The sequence below is a fragment of the Carlito syrichta genome, unplaced genomic scaffold, assembly GCF_000164805.1.
Source record: "Carlito syrichta isolate Samal-C Ts95f unplaced genomic scaffold, Tarsius_syrichta-2.0.1 Scaffold315355, whole genome shotgun sequence".
NCBI classification, from domain to species: domain Eukaryota; kingdom Metazoa; phylum Chordata; class Mammalia; order Primates; family Tarsiidae; genus Carlito; species Carlito syrichta.
This window is the reverse complement of record NW_007259451.1, coordinates 607,919-629,009: the sequence shown is the minus strand read 5'-3', so window position 1 is coordinate 629,009 and position 21,091 is coordinate 607,919. Positions and strand designations below refer to the sequence as shown.

The 21,091-nt window shown below is 42.5% G+C and overlaps 1 protein-coding gene across 3 annotated transcripts in view; it reads left to right on the top strand.

Moving 5' to 3' along the window:
- Positions 1–21,091, top strand: part of TMOD2 (tropomodulin 2) — a 55,067-nt gene that overhangs the window by 7,574 nt on the left and 26,402 nt on the right. For 2 of the 3 annotated variants that reach the window (XM_021706215.1, XM_021706214.1), the window contains exons 2-4: positions 9,493–9,686; positions 11,159–11,315; positions 17,014–17,136. In XM_021706215.1, the coding sequence (XP_021561890.1) occupies positions 9,561–9,686; positions 11,159–11,315; positions 17,014–17,136 (406 nt within the window). In that variant the 5' untranslated portion in view covers positions 9,493–9,560. Of the gene's footprint in view, positions 1–9,486; positions 9,687–11,158; positions 11,316–17,013; positions 17,137–21,091 lie in introns of all 3 variants that reach the window. The other variant, XM_021706213.1, reaches the window with a different exon arrangement.

Genomic DNA, 21,091 nt, shown 5'->3' with positions numbered 1-21,091 from the left:
CCATCTTCTGGGAGTTTGCAGTGTAGTTGGAAAGATAACCAATATATGTAACATACATGAAAAGAAAACAAGAACAAGTGAACATCAATTTGGTAACATAGGCAATGCAAATTTAGGGACAGGAGTAATTTCTGTGCGTTCAGATTAGCTCAAGATGTTCCATCACTGGGGAAGGAAGCAGTGGATATAATGGAATGAGCTCTGGACCTGTGGGTCACCTCACCTCTTTGAGCTCATTTCCTTCATTTGTCACTTGTTACACAATACTTATTGGATTCCTATTCTGGATCCAGGCTTGTACCGAGAGTTAGAATTTTATCAGTGAATAAAATGATACAGTTCCCACCCTCAGAGAGATTAGCAAGGAAGACAGAGGTGAAACAAGTAATTGTAATAAAACCAAGAACAGATGTGGTCCAGGGAGCTAGTGGGGAGCGGGGGAGGAGTGACCTACACTTTGTCTTGGCCTCTCTGAGGCAGTAAAGCCTATAGGAGACTGGAGGATGAATAGAATAGCAGTCAGCCAGGGAGGGGTGAGATGAGAGTGTTCTGAGTGGAGGAAACAACATAAGGCATGCTCCAGGAACTGGAAGTGGTCCAGGAGGCTGGAGCCAGGAGGAGATGGGGAGAGCCATGCAGGATGAGGCTGATGAGGATGACAGAGGCAGACTGAATCTGAACCTTATGCTCAAGGTAATAGAAGCCACTGAAAGTTTTTAAATAATGAGAGCAGAGTTGTTTAAAAGCTCGTTTTGGCCATTTGGGAAATGGATCAGGATGGGGGTGGGGCAAATGTGGGCAGTGTGGATGTGTGAAGTGGGTGGATTCTCAACACATTTACTTAGGAACAGGATTTGGCAATTGATGGGTGAAGAAGAAACAAGAAAGAGATGTCAAGGATGACTCCCTGTTTTTTTTAGTCAACTTCCTGAAACTGGGAATTCTGGAAGAGGAAAAGTGGTAAGAGTGCTTCTGACATATTTGAGGTGCCTAAGGCAGCTAAAGAGAGATGTTGGTTAGGCAGTTGGAAATATATGTGTCTAGCCCTCAGAACAAACTCTAGGGTGAAGATACAGATTTTGGAATCTTCAAGGTATATATTATAATTAAAAATTTTGAGACAATGAGTTCCTCTAGGGAAAATGTGTAGTATGAGAAATTTCTAAGACAGGACCTTGAAGAATGCCAGTATTTAAGGTGGAGAAAGATGAATTGTTAAAAGAGACCAAAATGGAATGGTCAGAAAAATAGGAGAAAAACCATCAATGTTGCTGGATTGAATGATCTTTGAGGCCTGTCTCAGCTCTGACATTCTGTGGTCCTGCAGAGCTGGGATCTGAGCCAGGGCTCAAAAGCAGAGTGCATAGATAAGCCATGAGAATAGAAAAGAGCATTCCAAGTAATATTACTATATCAGCCAACTTCCCAAGAAACAGAGGATACACTCAAACCGAATAACTTGATAAAATTTTAATAAAGAGGCTATTTACAAAGATGTGGGGAGGATTTAGGGAATCTGACAAAGTAGAACTCTGGTACTAGCCACTACAGGAATGCTTCACCACCCCAAGAACAAAAGTCAGCAAGGGGAAGGCAGCTATATAGAGTGCTGCCTGTTGGGTGATACAGTCTTCTGGACCCGACCTCCCTCTCTCCCTGCTTTCCAGTTTCCTGCTGGTTCCTCCTATTGGCCAAATAGAAACCAGAAAGGAAGGGAACCCACTGAGCAGGATGAGAAGTGGATGTGGAGGGGCAAACAGAAGATAGTCAGAACAATTATGTTGGAAAATGGAAGTCTGAGGAAAGAGAGTGTACTAGTATCCTATTGCTGCTGTAACAAATTAGAATTCAGTGACTTAAAACAACACAAATGTATTATCTAACTCATAAATTAGAAGCATGAAACACATCTCACTGGACTAAAATCAAGATGTAGGTGGGACTGTGTTCATTTCTGAAGGCTCTAGGGGGAAATTGATTTCCTTGCCTTTCCTAGCTTCTAGAGGCTGCCTATATTCCTTGGCTTATGGCCCCTACTTCCATCTCCAAAGCCCAAAATCACATGACTCTGACCCTCTGCTTCTGTCATCACATCTCCTTCTCAGACTCTTCTGCCTCCCTCTTCCATCTTTTAAGAGCACTTTGGATTAGATTGGGCCTACCCATATAATCCAGGATAATCTTCCTATTTTAAGATCTTTAATCACACCGAGTCTCTAAATTATCATTATCATTATTATAGATTCCAGGGGTGTATGTGCAGGTTTGTTACATGCATATATTGCATAATGGTGAGATTTGGGCTCCTAGTATACCTATCACCCAAATTGTGAACATTGTACCCAATAGGTAATTTTTCTACCCTCTGTTTCCTTCCGCTTTCCCCCCCTTTTGAAGTACTCAGTGTCTATTATTTCCCTCCATATGCCCCAGTGTACCTATAGCTTGACTTCCACTCGTGAGACCATGTGGCATTTGACTTTCTGAGTTATCTCATTTAGGATAATGGCCTCCAATTCTAGCTATGTAGCTGCAAAAGACATAATTTCATTCTTTTTTATGAATATGTAGTATTTCATGGTGCATATATTACACATTTTCTTCATCCAATCATATGTTGATGAACTCTTAAGTTGATTCCATGACTTTGCTATTGTGAATTGTGGTGTGATAAACATATGAGTGCAGGTATCTTCATAGTACAATGACATCTTTTCCTTTGAGTAGATACCCAGTAGTGGAATTGCTGGGTCAAATGGTAATTCTATTTTTAGTTCTTTGAGAACTCTCCATACTGTTTTCCATAGAGGTTGAATTAGCTTACATTTCCACCACCTGTGTATGAGCATTTCCTTTTCTCCACATCCTCAGTAACATCTATTGATTTGGGGCTTTTTATTTTTATTTTTTTATTTTTTGTTTTTGTTTTTGAGTTGGAGTCTCACTCTGTCGCCTAGACTAGAGTGTAGTGGCCGCTCCCGGCCACTGCAGCCTCGACCTGCTGGGCTCCGGCGATCCTTCTGCCTCAGCCTTCCAAGTAGCTGGAACTACAGGCACGCGCTACCACACCCGGCTAATTTTTTATTTATTGTAGAGATGAGGTCTCGCCAAGTTGCCCAGGCGGGTCTCGAACCCGCGGGCTCAGGCATTCCACTCACCTCAGCCTCCCAAAGGCACGGGATTACAGGCTGAGCCACCGAGCCCGGCTATTTTTATTTTTTTAAAGCAGGATTTATTGAGAGGACAGAGAAGCTCCCACAATGGGAAGGGACCCGAATGGGTTGCCCAATTTTGGACTTTTTAATCACAACCATTCTGACTGGTGTGAGATAGTATCTCATTATAGTTTTAAATTGCATTTCTCTGATGATGAGTGTTGAGCATTTTGTCACATGCTGCTTGTATGTCTTCTTTTGAGAAGTGTCTGTTCCTGTCCTTTGCCCACTTTTTAATGGGGTTATTTGGCTTTTTTCTTGTAGAGTTGTTTGAGTTCCTTATAGATTCTGAGTATTAGTCCTTTGTCAGATACATAGTTTGCAAATATTTTCTCCCATTTTGTGGGTTGTCTGTTTATTCTGCTGATTATTTCTTTTGCTGTGCAGAAGCTTTTTAGTTTAATTAAGTCCCATTTGTCTATTTTTGTTTTTGTTGCATTTGCTTCTGAGGTTTTAGTCATAAATTCTTTACACCCCATCCCTTTTACCATGTAAAGTAACTGAGATTTGGAAAAGGTGAGTATCTTTAGGAGGCCATGATTGTGCCTACCACAGAGAGCAAATAAACCACTTTGACTGAAGCAGAGGCTCCCCTGGAAAGTAATGAAAGAAAAAATAGAAAGTGCAGATTCAAGTCAAATTATGGGAGCTTCTGATGCTAGACTGTCTGAATTTCATTCTATAGACAAGGGGGCACTACTGTAAGTCCTTTATTTATGGTCTGTTTATTTGTTTGTTTTCAGACCTCCAAGACGTAAAACCATTGTAAGTTCTTAATTAGGGAAGTGGCGTGTTAGCAGTGTTGAGAAAGATAATTTGATCATAGTGGCTTACAGGGAAGAACAAAAACCTTTCAAGATGCAATTAGAGTTATCCTAGGCGTGAAGGGAGAAGGTCTAAAACAAAGAGTGAAAAGAAGGGGCGATGTGGAAAGTATAGTTCGGTAAGTATCTGCAGGTGGTGCTGATTGAGCGGATGCCGAAAGAAGTGTGAGAATGGATGTAGTGTTGGGAGTGGCTGACTGGGAGATCAATCTCAATAAATCTAGAGAGCAAGTCTTCTTCGAGGAATATGGGGTGTTTGGGTTTAGTTATAGAATCTTGGAATAGAAATTCAAATAGAATTTTTTTTTTTTTTTGAGCCTGAATCTTATTCTGTCGCCCAGGCTGGAGTGCAGTGGCATGCTCACTGCCACCACAGGCTCTACCTGCTGGGCTCAGGTGATTCTTCATCCCCAGCCTTCAAAGTAGCTGGAACCATAGGCATGCGCCACCATGCCCTGTTATTTTTTTTTTATTTATTGTAGAGATGAGGTCTCACTACGTTGCTCAGCCTGTCTCGAACTCCTGAGCTCAGGCAATCCTCTCGCCTCAGCCTCCAAGTGCTGGGATCACAGGCATGAGACACCATGCCCGGCTGAGAATCTTATCAACTCTAAAACACTATCGATTGTAAACATCCCAGTATTTCACGTATCAATAAGATAAACATGCTGCCAACCACAACATGACACATTTTCTTAAAAACACAAATGTTGGCCAGGCTCAATGGCTCAACCTATAATCCCAGCACTCTGGGAGGCCGAGGCAAATGGATTACCTGACCCTGCGAGTTCGAGACCATCCTGGGCAACTTGGCGAGATCTCGTCTCTACAATAAAATAAAAAATTAGCCGGGCGTGATAGCGTGCACCTGTATCTCTGGCTACTTGGAAGGCTGAGATGGAAGGATTGCCTGAGCCTAGCAGGTCAACACTGGGGCTAGCAGGTCAACAGCAGGTGAACGTGCCACTGCACTCCAGCCTGGGCAACAAAATGAGACTCCGCCTCAAAAAAAAGAATACAAATGTTTACTTTATTGAAAGAGATGTTATAGACCTCCACATGGGTTTTTTAAAATCTTTTTTTAAAGGTTTAATTGATATACAATAAAGTGCGCACATATTTCAAGTGTATAGTTTGATAAGGTTTGACATCTGCATGCACCTGAAATCATCACCACAATCAAGGTCATGAACATATGCATCACCCTCAAAGTTTTCTCATGTTCCTTTGTCATCCTTCCATTCGATCCCCCCCACCTCTCTTCCATCCCTAAGCTGCTCTAATTTGCTTTCTGTCATATAGATTAGTTTACATTTTCTAGAATTTTAGATATATGGAATCATATAGTATACATTACTTTTAGTGTTCTTTCATTCATTAATAATTATTTTGAGGTTCATTCATGTTGTGTGTACCAATATTTCATTCATTTCAGGCTGAGCACAGTGGCTCATGCCTATAATCCTAGCACTTTGAGAGACTAAGGCAAGAGGACTGCTTGAGTCCAGGAGTTTGAGACCAGCCTGGGCAACACAGTGAGACCTCATTGCTACAAAAAAAAAAAATCAAAAAAATCATCTGGACATGGTGGTGTGTGCCTGTAGTCCCTGCTTCTTGAGAGGCTGAGGTGGAAGAATTACCTGAGCCCAGGAGGTCAGGCTTCAGTAAACCATGGTTGTGCCTCTGCATGCCAGCCTGGGTGACAGAATGAGACCGAGACCTTGGCTCAAAAAAAAATTTTTTTCCCATTCATTTTTATTACTGAGAAATATTCCATATGTAGATATACCACAATTTGTTTACCTATTTATCTACTATCATTGAGGTGTTTATAGCTTTTGCACTTACAAATAAAGCTGCTATGAATACATATAGATTTTTAAATCATATATCTCTCCTGTGCATACATAAAAAAGGAAAATGTAAGTAAAATGAATTGATCATTATTCTGAAAACTTTCTCACAGCCAAAATTCAGCTTTTTAAGTCACTTTTTGGCTTGTCGTTAATGTCTATTTTTTTTTTCCTCCACAGTGTCTCTTCTGTGCCATCAAGAGTGGTAATTTTTAAAATGTATAAAGAGAACTAAAAGCCATTGGTGCTAAGCACTTCGACTTACTCTTTGATTACATGGAGCTGTCCTAATCTGGACATTTCTTTGGGCTAAACATACCCGCATCACTCCCCCCCCCCAGGATTGTTTGCTTTCTAGGTTTTATTATTTTTAATTTTTATTTTATTTTTTTGAGTTGGAGTCTCACTTTGGTCCAGGCTGGAGGGCAGTGGCACACTCACCGCCACTGCAGCCTCAACCTGCTGGGCTCAGGAGATCCTTCCGCCTCAGTCTTCCAAGGAGTTGGAACTACAGGCATGTACCGCCAAACCTGACTAATTCTTTATTTATTGTAGAGATGAGGTCTCTCTAAATTGCCCAGGCTGGTCTCGAACCCGTGGGCTCAGGTAGTCCTCTCACCTCGGCCTCCCAAAGTGCTGGGATTATAGGCATGAGCCACCGCACCCGGCAAAATTTAATTATTATTATTTTTTTGAGTTGGAGTCTCACTCTATCACCCAGGCTGGAGGGCAGTGGCACGTTGAGGCCACCCCAGGCTTGACACGCTGGGCTCCGGAGATCCTTCCACCTCAGCCTTCCAAGTAGTCAGAACCACAGGCGTGCGCTATTACGCCTGGTTAATTTTTTAAATTTATTGTAGAGATAAGGTCTTGTCAGGTTGCCCAGGCTGGCTCAAACCCATGGGATCAGGCAGTCCACTTGCCTCAGCCTCCCAGAGTGCTAGGATTACAGGTTTGAGCCACCACATCTGGCCGCTTTCTAGGTTTTCAAAGAGCATTCCATAATTGTCCCAGAAACTTCTTTCTGAATCTTAGTCATTCATTCTGCTACTTTTGATGTTTATCCATCTGAATCCTTGATGTTCATTCTGCTACTTTTGATGTTTATCTATCCATTATATGGATACAGGCAATGACAGGTACATCCTAACTGCTACTGGGACAAAGTAATGATAGGAAACCATCAATTGTAGCACACCTCTCCATTTCAGAATATTAAATGTGGTAAATTGTGCATATTAGAATCCATTAAGTAGGGTAGTTTAACCAATTCATTTGATCAATAAGGGCCTGGCAGATGAGATCCTTATCTAGTATCACACAATAAATTGGTGGTAGCTGGGACCAGGACAAAGTGTTTCTCTAACTTTAGCAGGATATTTGTTTGTTTGTATGTTTTAAACTGGAATATAACAACTGAAGCTTAAAGAAGGAGGGCTAATGGAAAAGAAAAAGAATTATGTTGCATGTGAAAAGGATACCTAAATAGAATACTACTTGCCTGAACACTGAGCTGTTGAATTAAAAAGGGAAGGGAAGCATCATTCGAATAGCGCAGGTAGTGGCCTACCTGCGATCTCTTTCCATGCCAAATTATTCTTCATTCTCATCATTTGAGCTCATTATAAAAACTGGGTGTGCTCAGATCACTGCTTCACCATCCCCAACAGAATAAAGTCCAGGTTCCTTAGCAAGGCATGTGTGTAGGCCCATCGTAGATGTCCCATCCTTATCTTGAGTTCTTTCCTCTTCCTCCCTTCAGGAGTTGCCCTCTCTAGTCACACCACCTATTATTCCACCAACATATCATGTACTTTTCATGTACTTTCTTATCCTGTGCCTCTTGGTTTTTGCTGTTCTCTTTTCGTAGAATGATCCTTGCCTGCCCATATCTACCTTATGACCTCTTCCTTCAAGGTTCAAATGCAACCTCTTTTTTTACGTGGTTCCGCCTCTAACCAACCCCTTTACTCAGTGATCATTTCCTCATGTGTTTTAAAACCTACTTTATACGTTACTTCTAACACTTGTGATATTATTACTGTTTGTGTGTATCTCACTAAACGAGGATCTTCTTGGGAGAAGGGGTCATATTTTGTTTATCTTTCTATTCCTGTTTTCTAGAATTGTGCCTGACAAACAGTAGGTACATGAGAGGGGACTTAAAAAAACAGAATTATCTTTTGGAGTGTAGGCCCCCTGTAGTGGAGGCTTCCCCAACTAGGTCAGTGTTCTAGGAACCCGTCACCCTCAGTGTACCAGTAGTGTTGTTGTGAGAGACTGCATTCAGCTTCAGTGAATTTTTTTTTTAGATTCTTTCGATGCATTTGCCCATTTCACGATGAGTGATTTACGAACACACCTGCACACACCGCATTGAGTGTTCAGGAATTTTTGACCAAAAATGGCATGACCCGCTTGCCCCACCCTCCCTCTTCATCCAGTTTCGCCCCAACTGACTTGTTTTGTTTCCTGGATCAGAAGAGGCTTCAAAGGGAAACATTTTGCCAATGTGGAAGAGGTGAAATGAAAAACAACAGAAGCACTTAGAAGCCATCAAAATTGACAAGTTCAAAAACTGTTCTGAGTAGTGGAAAAAGCATCTCGATAGGTGTATTGCATCAAACAGAGAGCACTTTGAAGGTGACTGAACCTTAAACATGTAAGAATAAATACACAATTTTTTATAAATAAATTCCGGTTTTTGAGGGGATCCTCCCTCCTATAGCAAATATTTATTTGCCTTCAAAGATCTGATGGATGCTAATAGCTCCTAAGGAGAAACAATCAGTTAAGCACATTACTATTATCTTTCTGGGAAGGATCTGTAAAATCTGCTGCAAGGAGAAAGGGATTGTGTACAAATTTAATTTTGGGTAAAAGTTTAGGAGTAAGTTATAAAAGATGGGGGTTGCAAGGAGAATGGTCTAGAAGTATAAATAAAGAAGAATTGGGGATAATGGCTAAAGAAAGTAAAAGGAAATGGAACTAGAAATAGGAATGGAAGATAAAGAAAGGAGAGAAGTAGAGAGAGTGATTATGTGGCCAGGACTTTAGAATCTCACTTTGTTTAATTGCAGGACAGTTACTCAACAATGCTTTCTCACATAGACCTTCCAAACTCTTTCCTGAATGAATCCCATTTTGTATTCTTCACATGGCTCTCTCCCTGAAAAGACACAAGTGTGCTTCTTACAACTGCTTCACAAGTAGTGCATTGTTCTTCAGTGTTTTTCTATGGAGAGCTGGGAAGGCCGAGTAGTAAGATGGAAAAGCACACACTATTCTGGGAATCAAAAGGCCAGATTCACACATCACAGCTCTGTGACCTGGAGCGAGACATTTGGCCACCTTCACCTCAGAATCATCATCTGTAAAATGGGAATGATGCTATCTGTGCAGGCTACCTCACAGGATGGTTGTAAATATCAAAATAAATGAAATAATATATATGAAAACACTTTGGGGCTGTTAGGTTGCTCTGCAAATGAAGGCAATTATTAGTTGAATTATTCATTCAATACAGTAAGTAGACTCCTGTTAATAAGCCCTGTTTACAGAAAGAAGATCACAGTGGTTTGTTTGTTTGTTTAGTAATAGTACTCTGAAGTCTCGGGAAGCTGGACCATTTAATGTGCACGGCCCATGAGAAAGGTATATAAGGAGCCATGGCACTCCCCTTTCAAAAAGAACTGGAGAAATACAAGAACATTGATGAAGATGAGCTTCTTGGCAAACTCTCAGAAGAGGAACTGAAGCAGTTGGAAAATGTGCTAGATGACCTAGATCCTGAGGTTAGTGACATGGAATTAAAGAAGAGTGGTTAATGATAGTATGGGGTAAATGGTGTGACTTGGTCCTTTAATAGTAGAGATCCCTTAACTCCAAATGCACATTTTCTGTTCTTCCCCTGTTTGGTTCTAGGAGAGGACCTCATAGCCACTACAGTTTGATGTGCCAAATGTATTTCTCAAAAACCAGTTTAGTGTAAATGGGGGGAAATATCTTCATTGGTTGAGGAAGGACTAGTCCGATTTAGGGAAAAAAAGAGGGAAAGAGAACAAGTCTTACTGAGTTTTTTTCTATGAGTCATACACTTCACTGAGCATAGAAGCCCTTAAGATTGTATTATCCCCATTTCACAAATGAGGAGACAGACTTGGATGGGTAATTTATATAGGATTCCATACCGGTCAGAGATGGCATTTAAACCAGGTCTTTAATCCCAAATGCAGATTTTTTTAAAAACCTCTTCTCTTTCAAATGCATAAGTAACTTGAAGTCTTTGCTGAGTCTACAATGGGTAGATTAAAACAACTATGATAATATCAAGTAAATTTAAATGGAGTTTATAATATTTTTATGAGTTCTTAGAAATCTAAAAGCTTGGTACATTGTTTGTTTAGCCCTGATGGTATTTTCTTAAACTTAGAATTAGAAGATCCCAAATAGAGATTTTACTATAAATAAAAATGTAACTAAAACAAAATTATGTATATAATATTCCAATATGTCAGGACTTTTGATAGTATATTTACTTAAATTTTTCAAATGGTTTACTGCTTGTTCCTTTTTTTTTTTTTTTTTTTTTTTTAGTCAGAGTCTCACTCTGTCACCCAGGCTGGAGTGCAGTGCCACGCTCACAGCCACCATAACCTCAACTTGCTGAGTTCAGATGATCTTTCTGCCTCAGCCTTCTAAGTAGCTGGAACTATAGGCATGCACCACCAAGCCTGGCTAAAGTATATCTACTTTAAAAAATGTTAAGTAGTCTGCCTTTACTGTTTTTAAACTTAAGGAAGGAATCTCAAAGCTTACTCAAGCAGGTATTAGCATCTACCATAATATTTACTTATCTACTTGGACATTTCTGCAGGAGAGGGGTTAGCCCTGTTGCCTCCTTGCTAGAATTTCCATGCTCCTGCCTGGGAATGCCTTGGGCATAGACCTAGCCAAGCCTAAGTGTGAGCTACAAGAGGCCCTTTGCCACCATGTGCTAGAAAGTGGCTGCAGTAGACTCAGAGTCTGCTTCAGCTGTCTATGCTCTACTAGAACTTGTGGGGAGCCCTTCTCCCAGCACAAGATATTAGAACAAGTAGGGCCTTGGAGAAGTCCTAGAGACCCCAGCCCTCAGCTCACACCCACATTCTGCATAAATGTCCCTCTTGCTTCTGCCACATGAAGTGAGTGGGGGGTAGGGAGGAAAAAAACAAAGGATCAGCTTAGCAGACACGTTTCTTTCCTGCTTACACCTCTGTCTTGTCAGAGTGCAATGCTGCCAGCTGGCTTCCGACAGAAAGACCAGACACAGAAAGCAGCCACCGGCCCATTTGACCGTGAGCACCTCCTCATGTACCTGGAGAAGGAGGCTTTGGAACAGAAAGACAGAGAGGACTTTGTGCCCTTCACTGGAGAAAAGAAAGGTAAGGACCAGAGGCCACACATCTTGGGATAAAGATTATCTGAATATATTGTAGTGGAGGGCCAAGTGAGGGAACAGCCCTGGAGATGGAAAATAAGCCTGTGAACTGGATTCAGTATTAAAAAGAATCATGGCTTCTGGTCACATTTCATTGTTTGTTTGCCCAAACCCATAGAATGTGTGACACCAAGAGTGAACCTTTCTTTTTTTTTTTTTGTCGGAGTCTTACTCTGTCATCCAGGCTAGAGTGCAGTGGCATGCTCATGGCCATCGCAACCTTGACCTGCTGGGCTCAGGTGATCCTTCCACCTCAGCTTCCCAAGTAGCTGGAACCACAGGCACATGCCACCACACCCAGCTAATTTTTTTATTTACTGTAGAGATGAGGTCTTGCCAGGTTGTCCAGGCTGGCCTCAAATACCTAGACTCAGGCAGTCCTCTCGCCTCCGCCTCCCAAAGTGCTGGAGTTACAGGTGTGAGCCACCACGCCTGGCCAAGAGTGAACCTTAAAGTGAAGTATGGGCTTTGGGTGATAATGATGTGTCAATGTAGATTCATCAGTTGTAACAGATGTGCCTCTGTGGTATGGGATGTCATTAGGAGAGGCTGTATGTGGTAGGAGGCAGGGGCTATATAAGAACTTTCTGTACTTTCTGCTTAATTTTGCTGGGAACCTAATACCTGCTCTAAGAAATAAAGTTCCATTTAAAAGAAAAGAGAATTATGACAGAATACATAGGCTAATTAAATGAATACTTGGCGGGGGTGGTCTTTAAATTAGTTCACTGAAAAAAAAAATCTCGAACTCCAAAGACAAAGTTTTGAAAACATGAAACAGTGTCATGTCTGAACTGTGGTTTGTTTCTTTTAACCCTGTGTTTTACCAACTGCAGAAGTCCCTCAAGGCCTTTATATTCCATGTCCAGGATTACTCTAATGCTATACCCCTAACCTTAGAGGCTATCATTAACACCAGTGCAGTCAATCATTCATTCTTCCATCATCCTTTGAGCACCTCCTCTGTGCAGAGCCTTGTACCAGGCGCTGGGGACCACAGGTTAATAAGACCCTGTCCTGCCTTCACAGAGATTGTAGCCTAGTGAGAGAATCACAGTGATAAGAGCTGGGAAGGCTGTAAGAAGCAAGGGAATGTTTCTCCATGCCAGGTGTGAGCTCCCAGCCAAGAAAAGGAAACCCTCCTCCCCAGTTCCTAACCCTGAGCACCCTTGATTGGAAGAGTGGGTATCACTCAGTTTCCTCAGCTGTAGACAGTGACTTGGTTTCATAGGTAGATACTAATGGAATCATTATAACCTCGTGGCAAATACAGCCTTTTAAAAATACAAATCAGATCATGTCACTTCCCTGCTTTAAATCCCAAATCCTTACCATTGCCTTTGAAGTAGACCTAGCCTCCGCCTACCCCTCTGACTGCCTTTCTCATTCCCTTGCTAAGCCTCAGCCCCACTGTCTTTGTTCACTTCCCCAAACCCCTCTCCTGTCTCAGGCTGGTCCTCTCATGGACTCTTCCTTCTGGCCCACATCCCTAGTGTTCACCTCCTAGGAGTCTCAGCTCAAATATCAGGGCTTCAGACTTTCCCTGGCCTTTCCATTGAAAACAGGCCCATCTTTCTATCATGACATCTGCTTATTGCTTTCACAGCACTGTGGCAGTGTTCATCACTTTGCTCATTTACTTTGTTTTTTGCATGTTTTCCACATCAGAGTGAGATTTCCACAGTGGGACTGAGTCTTTTCTGTATCCTGGCACAGAAACTGGCACAGGAGGTACTCGAGATCTGTGGGTTCGAATGAATGCCATTTCTGAACTTCTGTACCATGGCAGAGGGAAGCAGGAGCACCCAGCTCCTGAACTGGCATGAGCCAGAGTGCTGCTACCTTCTCTCACATAACATCCTGACTGTCCTCTGTGCTGTGCACAGTCGATAGCTCACACACCACTGAGAATGTCATTAGAAAGTACAACTGAGCAGTGACAATAACCAAGGATTACTGTGGAAATATGGAACTGTTTCTATGGCAGCGTAGTTGCCATTGGACTGATTCAATTGTGAAAAAAATTATAATGTCAAGTCTTCAATAAAATTCCAATTAACATCAAATAGTGACAGCTTAATAAAGGGAAACTGTTGTCTTTTGTTCTCAGAGCAGAGGTCTGAGAAGCAGCTATGGCAAATTATCTCTTGATCCAGATTAATCTCCAGATGGTTCTGGGGGAGTTGTCAATGCGGGAGATGTCTGAGTAATAAATAGAGATATAAAAGGGGTATACGGTTGCACCATGTAGTTTAGGAGAAGGTTGAGAAGTAGCACAGTTGAATAAAATGAGCAGGGAGCAAGTCTTCCAATGAGAGCAGCAGGATCAGAGAAAGGACAGGATTCTAGAAGCACCAACAAGAGGCTTTGGAGCAGTGGGAGGCTATTGTGAGGGCCTCAGGAGAGAGACTGCACAACCTCAGTTCTGAATGCTATGTGCCGGGATGCCTCAGCTTCCTGAACTAGATTTAACTCTTTGGTACAGCATTTTTTTTTTTTTGAGTTGAAGTCTCACTCTGTTGCCCAAGCTGGAGGCTAGAGTACAGTGGCATTCTCATGGCTTACCACAGCCTTGACCTCTAGGGCTCAGGTGATCCTTCCACCTCATCCTCCTAAGTAGAGGGCACCATCATGCCATGGTTTGTTTGTTTTTTTTTTTTGGTAGCAAGAAGGTCTTGCTGTGTTGCTTAGGCTGGTCTCAAATTCCTAGCCTCTAGCAGTCCTGTCTCCTTAGCCTCCCAAAGTGCTAAGATTACAGGTGTAAGCTAGGATTACTGCCGCTCCTGACAGGTTTTTTTTTTTTTTTTTTTTTTTTTTGGCTTACACCTAATTATTTGGTTGGTTCCCTCAGAATTAGATCTGCTTGCATCAAGAGTTGTCCTGAATACTGATGGCTGTTGGACCACCTATATACCTTGTGTTTAGGGTAATCTTCAACAGTACCAGTAAGGAGGAACTTAGAATTCCCATTTTGACTCTAGACCCAAGGTCATCTCAGCCAGAAAGAAAATGTTTCTGGCTGCAGATACCATGAAAGTTAAGTCTGAGATGAGCTCTAGTGTCTGAGGTGACACTGATGGGTTGATTTTTTTTTTTTTTTTCTTTTTCATTTTCTGTCTCTGGCTATCCTCCTACTTTGTTTCCCAGTATACTTTCCTTCTTTCTGGGAAATGTGGCAGCTCATGTGATGCCAAGACAGGAAGTAGGGTGTGTGTCAGTGATAGAGACCTTGTTGCCAGGATGTCCCAGACTGACCACAGGCGGTGTTCTTCTTTCCCCTCTTTGGAATGCCTAGCTCTGACTAGTTTCCATTTACTTATCTAATCATTTGACAAGGTAAACCATCAGGAAATATTCAACCCTTGTGATCAGGGAAGCCTCCTAAGGAGTTTTCATGAGGGAGGGATGTTGACTTTGGGTTTGAGCCTCTCCTTTCCCGTAGGAGTGGGGGTAGGTCAGCCTAGCCAAGGAGACCTGGAGAGAGCTTAGGTTCCAGTTGACTGAAGCTGGATCCAGCTGTCTGTCCTACCCAGGGTGACAAAGAGGAGACAATAGTGGGATGATATTTTAGAGAACTCTGAAGATCAAAGTGGAGGAGACCAATTTCAAAAATCATGCCCAAGAGGTAAGAGTACCTCTGAAAACAGGAAACCAAGAGTCAAAAGCCAGGAAGAATTGGAAAAGAATGTGACTGGTCTGAGGTGTACCTTTCTTTCTTAGCCATTGCACATGTAGAACGTGAACATTTTGGCCTGACTGTAAGTTGGGAGCAGGAACTATGCTCTCCTCCAAACTATGTGATTCATTATTCTAGAACTTTGGGTTGGGAGGTAGGGCATAGATAATAGCAATTTCAGGAATGAGTAGGGGGCAAAATAAATGAAATCTGACTGACAGGATGAAGTGAGAGGTGGTGGAGAGGATGCATCTATGGGAAGCACAGAATGCCTTGCTACTCACAGACCCCCACAATCTCCAAGTATGGTGACCCTGATTTTCTTTAAAATCAGACCTGCTTTGGGGTACTCTAGAGAGGTGGCTGGGTTCCCAGGTCACTACACTAGTCCTGCTGATCCCAGCTATACCATGCTAGTGGTCTATAATCAGTTTAAGGTGGAAAACTCTAGAGAATCACCAGTTTGTCCCTCAGAAACCCCTGGTGCTGTTTGGATGAACCTGCCTACAATAGGTGCAGAGCCCAAGGCAAGAACACAAATAGAAGCCCACGTGCCATTTTCCTAAATATTTCAAGGCTAACAAATGATTTAAAAATGTTGTATCCTCCTACAAAATATACTACGATGCCAGTATTCTTGGATTTCTTAGGATTCCATGCGGGGATGTTGGTCAGTCCATCTCACACTGCCAGGGCCTCAGGCACACATGTTGGATACCCAGGCCTATATATTCAAGCTTCATCCTTGTTTCCAAACAAATAGCCTCCTTTTGGCCTGGGGATACACACCCCAGCAGTGTGACCTGCCTCAGGAAGATGAACATGGGAGAGGACTCATGCAGGCCCTGGAAGCAGGTTCGGGACCTTTAGGCAGGGAATTCCAGGTTCCCACATCCCTGGAGTGTGGTCTAGCAGGCTGCCTGTATGTTGGATGGAACTATCCCAAATATCCCTTTGCCCCATGGCTACTCAGCAGGGAGAGATGTGGCCAGAGGAAGACCAGAGTCTCGGAGCCCTCTCAAGCGCAGGACCCAGGGCCCTGGCCTAAGGGCAGTGCTGCTGATAGTAGGGAGGTAGACACCACTGTTTCCCTCAGTGTTTAGAGACTATATATAGTCTAAGATCTCTGTGTGGCAGAATGCAGGATTCCTCTTCCAATGTGCTTTCCCTCTAATAGTAGATTATTGTTGTTGGTACCATTCTAGCAGTTCAGGAATCGCAGTTTGATACTTTGATCCTTAATGGCTTAAGGATATGAGTCTTTTTTTTTTTGAGTCAGAGTCTCACTGTCGCCCAGACTGGAGTACACTGGCATGCTTACGGCACCACAGCCTCTACCTGCTGGGCTCAGGTGATCCTTCTACCTCAGCCTTCAGAGTAGTTAGAACTACAGGTGCATGCCAACACGCCCAGCTAATTTTTTTATTTATTGTGTAGACAAGGTCTCACCAAGTTACCCAGGTGGACCTTGGACCCTGGAATCAGGCAATCCTCTCGCCTCTGCCTCCCAAAGTGCTGGGATTACTGGTGTGAGCCACCGCACCTGGCCAGGATATGAGTCTTTTTGTTGTTGTTGTTTAAGTTGAACTCTCACTCTGTCGCCCAGGCTGGAGTGCAGTGGCATACTCATGGCCACCCCGGCATCAACCTGCTGGGCTCTGGCAATCCTTCCCCCTCAGAACTTCCAAGTAGCCGGAACTACAGATGCATGCTACTATGCCTGGCTAATTTTTTATTTATTGTAGAGACGAGGTCTCACCAAGTTGCCCGGGCTGGTCATGAATCCGCGGGCTCAGGCAATCCACTTGCCTCGGCCTCCCAAAGTGCTGGGGTTATAGGTATGAGCCACCGCATCTGACCAGGATATGAGTCTTAATGGCCAGAATTGCATTCTCTGCTCAGTCCACTGACCCTTCCAATAAGACGGTAGCACAGAATATTTTTTTGTTTTTCTTCTGATTTAAAGGGAGAGTTTTCATCCCCAAAGAAAAGCCTGTAGAAACTCGTAAAGAAGAAAAAGTGACCCTTGACCCGGAACTGGAAGAAGCTTTGGCCAGCGCCTCTGACACTGAACTCTATGATCTTGCAGGTTAGTCCTCAGCTCTGGAAACTATCTGTCTGACTCTGTGACCTCCAGCATGCACTGGTACCCATGGTAGCAGCCTCTGAGCTTCTCTATAGTTATTGATTATGCTTGTGATAGCAGGCATAACGTAGCTATAAGACTCAATGCAGGTGACTTACCTCTCTGAGCAATTCTTATTTTGTCCTATCTCAGGTGTAAAGTGCCCAAATAATACCCATCCTACAAAACTCAGCACCAGGTTGATATTAAGTCCTTAAATATATATATATATATATATATATATATATAAAATATACCAGTATATTTGTGAGGAGTCAAAAAGAATAAATATAAAGGATTTAAAGGACAGGGCACTTGACAACACAAAGGGTACTGGGGTCATTACCAAGGAGAGTGAGGGCCAGTTAGAAGCCCAAGCTTCACCTGCATGCAGCCTACTTATATAGTTAATCCTCATTTGCACCCCCATTCCTATAATAAAATAAACATTTTTTTTAAAGGATTTCAAGAATAAAACAATGGTCCTTATGCTTTCTAAAGAATTTAATATTTGGCATTTTTTCACATTTTATCATCACAAAACTTCCATGAACTTCTTGCTCTTTTTTTGTGGGGGGAAGGCATACATGTTTATTAATGTGTGCACAGGAAGAAGCACAGAGTGATCACCCCAAAGCCCTTGCTTTTTCTCACTGTCACTATTTCATTTTTATTCAGAAAATACTAAGGGGTCTGTTTGTCTTTTAGCTTTATTAACAATAACAACAGATAGTGATAATAATAATTGTTATTATTTTAATTGATTTTACCTGCAGATAGAAAAAACTCAAATAGTACAAAAGAATATGTGATGAAAAGTAAGTCTCTTACCCTATTTACGAAGCCCCACTCCCATTTCTTGTATAGCCTTCAAGAAAGATTCTCTGCATATACTAATACCAATATATTTGTGCGTTAAATCTCCCCCTCCTGCTGTCCCCATGCATATCCAGGGCTGTTAGATCACCACAGAATAGAGATGCTTCAAAAACTAGTCAACCACCAGCCTGAGCAACATGGCAAGGTCTTGCCTCTACAAAAAATAAATAAAAATTAGCTGGGCATAGTGGCACATGCCTGTGTTTCCAGCTGCTTGGAAAGCTGAGATGGAAGTATCACCTGAGTCTAGCAAGTCAAGGATGCAGTGGCCATGAGTGTGCCATGGCACTCCAGCCTGGGTGACAGAGTGAGACTCTGACTCAAAAACAAACAAACAAGCAAACAAAAATAGTCAATAACCTTAGCAAGAATTCTCATTTCATTGAAAGGCATATATAATAACAATCTCCTTCCTCTCAGAAGAGCCAGCTATGCCTTATTCTAATACATGCCAACCATCTCAGCTACATTTCCATTCCTTCTGTTTCAGTGGTTGATATTAAGTTCACATCTTTGAACCTCTCTCAGAGGTCACTGCAGGAATTGCGGCACCTGTATCACCTGGTGAAGAAGGTGCTTTGCACTGACTGATCATCGTAGCCCTATGGTTACTGTAGAGGATCCAGTCATGGTTACAACTTCTCCCAAGGGCTGCCTCGTGGTCTCTACTGGAATTGCCCAAAGGGAAAATGCAGGACTGAACTTGAATTTCCAGGAAGTGCACTGAGAAAGGAAAAAGAGAAAAACACCAATTATTCACAAGATACTAGATCCTGAAATTCATACAGTAAAACCAGGAAAAATAGTCCAATAAAAAACGGCCCTCTTTCATCCCTACTCAGCTTCCCGCCCTCGTCACTCAAGAGGAAACCTGGTTGGGGGTGAATGTGAGCATCTCTTCTGGGGTTATCTTTCTGGAAGATTGAGAGCAGCCCCGTGAGTAGGTAGGCTGGCAGCCATTGAGGTTTAAGAATTTAAGAGATAAGAATCAGTTCCTTGCCAATATTATTGTGGCAGATGGAGAGCAGACAGGCAGTTCATCAAGGGAATGGCAGTTGACCTCTAAGATGGTACCTCCCAGACTGGCTAGATGTGACTGTGTCACCATCCAGAGTCTAGTCTTAGCACTGTTGGTCTAGAAATTTGATCTTATCAATATTCATAGAAGCATTCAGATTGGAGCAGAATGGTGGGGACTGTGCTGGCCAGAGTCACAAACAACAGAAAAAAAAAAAAAAGGAAAACTTGGCAAGGGGAACCAAATTATAATTAGAAGTTTCTTGGTGACCAGAAATAACCAGAACAATCCTTAGCAAAAGAAACAAAACAGAAAGTATCATACTTCCACACTTCAAGACTATAATAATCAAAACAACCCGGTAGTGGTACAAGAACAGATATTTGGACCAATGGAACAGGATAGAGATTCTGGAAGCAAAAACTCCTCAATTTTTCAACCAACTCATCTTTGACAAAGCCTCCAACAACAACCACTGGGGAGAGGAGAACCTATTTAGTAAATGGTGTTGAGAACACTGGCTGACCACATGCAGAAGAGTGAAACAGGACCCCTACCTATCACCATACACAAAAATCACCTCTGAATGGGTTAAAGACCTAAACATAAAAACCTCAGACTAAGCCAGGCTTGGTGGCTCAGCCTGTAATCCCGCCCTTTGGGAGGCTGAGGTGAGTGGATTGCCTGAGCCTGCGGGTTCGAGACCCACCTGGGCAACTTGGTGAGACCTCATCTCTACAATAAATCAAAAATTAGCCAGGCGTGGTAGCGCGCACCTGTAGTTCCAGCTACTTGGAAGACTGAGGCGGAAGGATTGCTGGAGCCCACCAGGTCGAGGCTGCGGTGGCCAGGAGCAGCCACTGCACTCCAGTCTGGGCGACAGAGTGAGACTCCAACTCCAAAAAAAAAAAACAAACCTCAAACTATAAGAACTTTAGAAAACACAGGAGACACCCTTATATAAATTCGAACTGGCAACCAATTCCTGATCAAAACCCCAAGTGCCCATGCCATTAGAGATAAGATAGACAAATGGGACCTCATCAAACTGACAAGCTTCTGCAAAGCAAAAGAAACCATCAAGAGAGTGGGGAGACAGCCCACAGAATGGGAAAGAATATTTGTTAACTGTATATCTGACAAAGGCCTAACATCCAGGATCTATAAGGAACTCAAACATGCTGAAAGAAAAAGAACAAACAGCCTTATTAAAAAGTGGACGAAAGACATGAATAGACACTTCTCAAAAGAAGAGATACGGGCAACCAACAGACACATGAAAAAGTGCTCAGCCTCACTAGTCATTAGAGAAATGCAAATCAGAACCACATTGAGATACCACCTAACCCCAGTAAGAATGGCCATCATTAATAAAACTATTAACAACAGATGCTGGCGAGGATATAGAGAAAAAGGAAAGCTTCTACACTGCTGGTGGGGATGCAAACTAGTGCAGCCTCTTTGGAAAACAGTGTGGCTATTTCTGAAAGAACTAGAAATTGACCTTCCATATGACCCCGCAATAATCTCTCTACTGGGAATATACCCAGAGGAACTCAGATCATTCTACAAAAAAGATACCTGCACACGCATGTTTATTGCAGCACTATTCACAATAGCAAAAACATGGAACCAGTGGTTGAAACTGGACTGGATAAAATGTGGTACATATACCCAATGGAATATTATGCAGCCATAAAGAAGGGCAAACATAGGACTTCACAGCAACTTGAATGGTTTTAGAGTCTATTATACTCAGTGATCTATCACAGAAACAAAGAACAGAGGACCATATGTTCTCACTTATAAGCGGACCTTGAACAATTATCATAATACTATAAGAAAGAGATTGTCTTGCCTGAGCCCGCGGGTTTGAGACCCGCCTGGGCAACTTGGCGAGACCTCATCTCTACAATAAATCAAAAATTAGCTGGGCATGGTAGTGCGTGCCTGTAGTTCCAGCTACTTGGAAGACTGAGGCGGAAGGACCGCTGGAGCCCAGCAGGTCGAGGCTGCGGTGAC